The sequence below is a fragment of the Rutidosis leptorrhynchoides genome, chromosome 3 (genome assembly GCF_046630445.1).
Source record: "Rutidosis leptorrhynchoides isolate AG116_Rl617_1_P2 chromosome 3, CSIRO_AGI_Rlap_v1, whole genome shotgun sequence".
NCBI lineage: Eukaryota > Viridiplantae > Streptophyta > Magnoliopsida > Asterales > Asteraceae > Rutidosis > Rutidosis leptorrhynchoides.
This window is the reverse complement of record NC_092335.1, coordinates 297605240-297612333: the sequence shown is the minus strand read 5'-3', so window position 1 is coordinate 297612333 and position 7094 is coordinate 297605240. Positions and strand designations below refer to the sequence as shown.

The 7094-nt window shown below is 36.1% G+C and overlaps 1 protein-coding gene across 1 annotated transcript; it reads left to right on the top strand.

The window, feature by feature from the left end:
• Positions 1-5651: 5651 nt before the first annotated feature.
• Positions 5652-6782, top strand: LOC139901043 (uncharacterized). The gene is made up of 2 exons (XM_071883785.1): positions 5652-6250; positions 6320-6782. The coding sequence occupies exons 1-2, from the start codon at positions 5652-5654 to the stop codon at positions 6780-6782; spliced, it is 1062 nt and encodes a 353-aa protein (XP_071739886.1).
• The last annotated feature ends 312 nt before the right edge of the window (positions 6783-7094 follow it).

Below are 7094 nucleotides of genomic sequence, written 5' to 3'. Positions count from 1 at the left end.
AGTATGTTTTCTAAAATGGTCATCTAGACGTCGTTCTTTCGACTGAAATGACTACCTTTACAAAAACGACTTGTAACTTATTTTTCCGACTATAAACCTATACTTTTTCTGTTTAGATTCATAAAATAGAGTTCAATATGAAACCATAGCAATTTGATTCACTCAAAACGGATTTAAAATGAAGAAGTTATGGGTAAAACAAGATTGGATAATTTTTCTCATTTTAGCTACGTGAAAATTGGTAACAAATCTATTCCAACCAAAACTTAATCAACTTGTATTGTATATTATGAAATCTTGAGATACCATAGACACGTATACAATGTTTCGACCTATCATGTCGACACATCTATATATATTTCGGAACAACCATAGACACTCTATATGTGAATGTTGGAGTTAGCTATACAGGGTTAAGGTTGATTCCAAAATATATATAGTTTGAGTTGTGATCAATACTGAGATACGTATACACTGGGTCGTGGATTGATTCAAGATAATATTTATCGATTTATTTCTGTACATCTAACTGTGGACAACTAGTTGTAGGTTACTAACGAGGACAGCTGACTTAATAAACTTAAAACATCAAAATATATTAAAAGTGTTGTAAATATATTTTGAACATACTTTGATATATATGTATATATTGTTATAGGTTCGTGAATCAACCAGTGGCCAAGTCTTACTTCCCGACGAAGTAAAAATCTGTGAAAGTGAGTTATAGTCCCACTTTTAAAATCTAATATTTTTGGGATGAGAATACATGCAGGTTTTATAAATGATTTACAAAATAGACACAAGTACGTGAAACTACATTCTATGGTTGAATTATCGAAATCGAATATGCCCCTTTTTATTAAGTCTGGTAATCTAAGAATTAGGGAACAGACACCCTAATTGACGCGAATCCTAAAGATAGATCTATTGGGCCTAACAAACCCCATCCAAAGTACCGGATGCTTTAGTACTTCGAAATTTATATCATATCCGAAGGGTGTCCCGGAATGATGGGGATATTCTTATATATGCATCTTGTTAATGTCGATTACCAGGTTTTCACCATATGAATGATTTTTATCTCTATGTATGGGATGTGTATTGAAATATGAAATCTTGTGGTCTATTATTATGATTTGATATATATAGGTTAAACCTATAACTCACCAACATTTTTGTTGACGTTTTAAGCATGTTTATTCTCAGGTGATTATTAAGAGCTTCCGCTGTCGCATACTTAAATAAGGACGAGATTTGGAGTCCATACTTGTATGATATTGTGTAAAAACTGCATTCAAGAAACTTATTTTGTTGTAACATATTTGTATTGTAAACCATTATGTAATGGTCGTGTGTAAACAGGATATTTTAGATTATCATTATTTGATAATCTACGTAAAGCTTTTTAAAACCTTTATCTATGAAATAAAGGTTATGGTTTGTTTTAAAAATGAATGCAGTCTTTGAAAAACGTCTCATATAGAGGTCAAAACCTCGCAACGAAATCAATTAATATGGAACGTTTTTAATCAATAAGAACGGGACATTTCAGTAGCGACCCCGACAAATCGTTAAGTGACGGCGTCGACTACGTAGGTCCCATTACATGGTCATAAGTCTTTAAGACAACGTTTGACCAAAATATGTCGCATTCATTTCAATGTAAAAGGGTGTTTCAAGTTTACAAAAGAAGTTCGACGGCTAGTTACATTACAATGTTAAACGTACAATTGAAACCTATGCGACAAAATTTAAAAGTAGCCAAAAAGATGCTCCAAATATGCATGTATACTCGACATCCAAGCAAGTATCAAAAGAGTGCGGAAGCATGTATCACTTAAGCATTCAAAACCTGAGAAAAACATAGAAGAATCTGTCAACGAAGACGTTGGTGAAATCATAGGTTTAGTAAGTAAAATGTATTGAACCACAAGGTTCTTTATGAATTGCTTAACCAAAATCGTTCACATTCCAAAATAGTATTTGTATCACGAGCACCCAATTATCAAGGCTTAACTGAATCTTCCCTCTGAATTTTTGAATTTAGTGTTAGAACTTACACTATACATTGTTGAAATTATATTTCATTCACTAACGGTAGCGAACCGTCTGAATGAGGGTTTGTTAAACCCGTATGGCCACACAACATAATTACACGCTTACACTTACACCCTGCAAGTGGAACTAATGATAATTGGATTGAGGACTTTTGTTCAAACTCATATGCATCTTTGCATTCGTATTTGTTCACAATGTAAAAGCATGAAAAGTATATAAGTATGAAATGTATGTGTTTCTCAGCCCACGATGTAAAGAATAAAAGTGATTGAAAAAAAAGTGGGACTATGATCTCACCTTGAGTGCAAGAATTAATAAAGTACTTCAACAAGTAAACGCGTGCAAAGACAAAGCTAGTCTTGACCTAAACATATATGTTATATCAATAACGGTAAACACAAACGGTCAAAGATGTTCAATTAGTCCTATGGCTCGTTACGACTCGATTATAAAGCATGTGAATCAAATTGTAAAGTTTCATGCAAGATACAAGTAAAGAATCATGTTAGAAAGATTGCATAATCATTTGGTTAAGTTTGACAAAAAGTCAAACTTTGGTCGGGTCAAAGTCAACGAAAAAGACAACATGTTTGGGTCGGGTCCCGGACTATTTTTCTATGCTAATTATTCATATATAAGTATATTAGAACAAGTTTCATGTGAATCGGAGGTCGATAGCTAGTCAAACATTTCGCGTGAAATGTGCCAAATGAAGCAAAATCTGGCCAGGCTAATCCCCGCGCCGCGCGGGGATGGGACGCGCCGCGCCACCATCTGGGCAGACACTTTTCTGTTTTTCACAAGTATGCACGAGCTAAAACCAAATAACCACATCTTATGATCCGCAAACAATTAGAACATGTATCTTATATCATCGGAAAGGTAATTTGGCGAGGAAAATACGTAGACACATTTCATCAAGCAATTCAACACTTACAACAACCCAAAACCGCATTAAACGTTCATAATCAAAGTTTCAAGTTCTAAAAACGCATTTCATGATTCGGGCAACCAATTTACATGTATGATATTCCGTTTTGAAGGTAATCAAGCACACATTGCAACCAAACACTTATCAACAACAATTCATATCATTTGATGCACCAAAAGTTCATATAAAGCTTATCAAATCCTAATCCAAGTTCACAAAATCACTAATCATGTTCTTGAAGTTTTCTTAATCAACCTATACACCAAAACGAAGCTAATGATACTAGTAACACAATTAAAACATGGACTTTAACAATCTAACAACATATGAGCATCCAAAACACAAGATTAAGCAAGCATTTTTCATATTCAAGCTAGTTACACCAAAAACAACAAATCGAGCATACAAATTACATACACGACATCACAATGAGCCATAGACACTAATTAACAACTTTATAACTCAAAAATCTCAAGAACACATAAAATTAGTGATTTTAGAAAGTTACCCAAATGAGATGAAGTTGGTATCAAATTGAAGAGGATGAAGAGAGAATTCCAAATATGTATTTTGTTTTGATTGAAGTTTGCTAGATCATGAATGGATGATGAATCTTTGTAATGGAGAATTTAAGAAAAATAGGGAAGTATTAAAGAAAAAGAGAAAATGGAGAAGATAATGAATGGAGGAGGTGGTTTGACCACTTTGACCTAGTCAAAGGTTTGGTCTTTTGACAAGTCTAGTCCCTCTAGTTTGTAATCGGGTGCGGGAATTAACCAAACGAATTATTTTAAGTTACACGAGAGTACGGGAGATGTTATAATCCAATAACGAAAATATTGTAAGAATGTAGCTAATGGAGGATACGAATCGAGATACCGAGGATATAAAATAAAAAAAAAGACAGCGTTAAAAATAATTTAATGGAAAAACGCAGGATGTTACAGGATTGGTATTTGAGATGCGGTTGAGTAACCCCGATGATGTGAATTTTTATAATCCTGAGACCGTGGGTTTTGTTTTAGGATGTGAGTCACGTGTGGTGCAGATTCACAATGACGTGTGTAGTTTCGGTCATCTTATTGAGGTAGTGGCCACGTGTGGTGCAGATTCACTAAGGCTCGTGTAGTTTCGGCCAACCTCGATGTTGTGGTGGTAATGAAGTTAGTAGTCTCATGTGGTGTGGATTTACTAAGGCTCGTGTAGTTCGGCCAATCTTCGTTTGGTATTGGGTTAAGGGGTTAACCTTGGGCGGTTTACGCTTTTATATATATATTGAAGTATTGTTGTGATGTAGCTAACCCTCCGGGTGTAGCTTATTGGCGTTGTACATATCGTTGTTGGTGTACTTACATTGTTGATATTGTTAGCTTTTTGTATAGCAATCGTACGATATGGTTAGATTAGCTTGCCTTTATGCTTGGATGATCCGGTATGTGCTATTTGATTATTATTGTGTGGCGTGTCCATTTTATGCATATATATGGATGTAGTATACTTTCACTCACTAAGCGTTAGCTTACCCTCTCGTTGTTTACATTTTTATAGATTTGCGTGGCGGTGGTGGCACGGGTAAGCGTGGGATTTAGCGGACTCGCGTAGGTTGCTTTAGAAGGCGTGCTTTTGGATTGATTAGGATTGGGTAGCGTATCCCCAATCACCATGCTCGATTTTGTTGGAAATTAAAATAGTCGGGTCGTGTATGCCCGTTTGGATATTTAAACTTATGTATTAAACGTTTTAAAGTTGTCTAAACTTATTATTGTAATGGAAGCCTTTTGAAAATATAAATGGGACCTAAATGTTAATTGATCATATACATAGCATTGTATATGTATATTTTATTCGTTTAAGGCTAAAAATAGAAGGTACGCGAAGTATATTCGATATCCTTGAAATATTCGCTGAAATTAAAGATAGCGGGTCATTTTCCACATAAATAAAAGATCGCGATTTACTCCGCTAAGTTTCTGCGGATAGTAGAACAATTCGCAAACCGTAGATATTTCGAGTACTATAAATAGGGAGCATGGCCTCTCATTTATAGGTTGTTGATTCTCTGCCATTTGCCTGAACCTTTGTAATTTTCTCTTGTGATCTCGCCCAAGGAATTTTTACATCGTGTCAAGGTGAATAATGCTAATTAACAATCAATACCGGGTCGGGGAGGTTGATCACTTGATAGTTAAAGTGAAAGACGATCATCAGGGCCCAAAATAATCATCAAACATCCCATCCTCCATCTCAATCTTATTGCACTCAATCCATGATTAAGTAACTTATTAATTAGAGATTGATCAATTGGCGCCATCCGTGGGACACGTTTAGAGAATTAAACTTGAAATTTTTTGTTTTGTGCTATCAAACGATTAATTGGCTTGTTTAATTCTAATCGTGTGTTATTTTGATGATTCACAGGCGAATACGTTTGTAATTGCCGGTAAATTGCTTGATTAATTTAAATAATGAGCAATATCAGAATTGATAGTGGTACTGCTGTCGCCGCGCAAGCAAATGCCCAAAAAAGAGAAAGAAAGTGAAAATCAGAATTGATAGTGGTACAGCTGTCGCTGCGCAAGCAAATGCCCAAAAAAGAGGAAGAAAGTGAAAATCAGCAAGAATGTTTCAAAATTGGCAGTTTGCGCCAATTATTTTTCCAAAAATGCAGAGCGATGATTTCTCTGAAAGACCGATAGTAGTATCGTGTAAAGTCGCAGAAACTGGAATCACAATCATGAAAGTTCATGTTGATAATGGCAGTAGTGTTGACATTGTTTATGAACAATGTTTTGTTCAACTGCCGGAGAGTATTAGAGCAACTTTACAACCAACCGCAGCCTCGCTAACCGGTTTTGCGGGAGAATCCTCATTGCCTATGGGCGTATTGCCTTTAGATGTTGAGCTTTTTGATGAAAATGATGATAGTTTAGTGCGGAGAGCACGGCTAGACTTCTATGTTATGCGGACCTCATCTCGCTATAACATGTTGTTGGGCCGAACTGCCTTAGGTAAATTCGGAATTGTCCCATCTACAATTCATGGCATGATTAAATTCGCAACGCATAAAGATGTTGCGACAATAAGTTCAGCGAGCATCATGCCCATCTGTGCGGCTGTAAATGTAAAAAGTACGGTGCAAGAAACCGCTGATGCCGCGGACAACATGGTGGTGGGTAATCCTGCATATCCAGAGCAAAAAATTAAAGTGGGATGCAATGTTAGTGCAGATACTAGGAAACAAATTGTGCAGTTACTTGTGCAGTACATGGATGTTTTTGCTTGGTGCGAAAATGATATGACTGGTGTTCCGCGTCATATTGCGGAACACAGACTTAGTGTAAATCCAGCTTTAAAACCTATAGTACAGAAGCGTAGAGGCATGGCCCCAGATCGCGTGAAGTGGTTGTGTGAAGAGGTAACAAAATTGGTGAGAGCTGGAATTTTACGCGAAGTTCAATACCAATCATGGATTGCGAATCCGGTTTTGGTGAAAAAGCCTGATGGCTCATGGAGACTGTGTATTGACTTCAAGGACTTAAATAAAGCGTGCCCTAAGGATAACTATCCACTTCCAGAAATTGATTTGAAAGTGGAATCTTTGCATGATTTTTCATATAAATATTTTTTGGATGCGGCAAGGGGATATCATCATATCCCAATGGCTAAAGAAGATGCAGATAAAACCGCTTTTCATACGGGCAAAGGCATATTCTCTTATATAATGATGCCCTTTGGATTAATCAATGCAGGTGCAACATATCAATGCTTAATTGACACTGCGTTTGAAAAATAAATTAGGCGAAATCTTGAAGCTTATGTAGATGATTTAGTAATTAAAAGCACAACACAAGAGCGAATTGTTGATGATATGCAGGAAACATTTGACACATTGCGAAGGATAAACATGAAGCTTAATCCGCTAAAATGTAGTTTTGGCGAAACTGAAGGAAAGTTTTTGGGATATCTTGTTACTGAACAATGTATTCAAGCTAATCCAAAGAAAATTACGGCTATTGAAAATATGACAGCACCAAAAACGGTCTAGGAAGTGCAAAGTTTGACGGGAAAATTGTGATGACCCGGGAATTTCTGACCAAATTTAAAC

Coding starts and splice junctions, on each gene's coding strand:
- LOC139901043 (XM_071883785.1), top strand. CDS start 5,652: ATGCAGAGCGATGATTTCTCTGAAAGACCGATAGTAGTATCGTGTAAA. Junction 6,251..6,319: donor ATTGTGCAGTTACTTGTGCA/GTACATGGATGT, acceptor TGCGGAACACAG/ACTTAGTGTAAATCCAGCTT.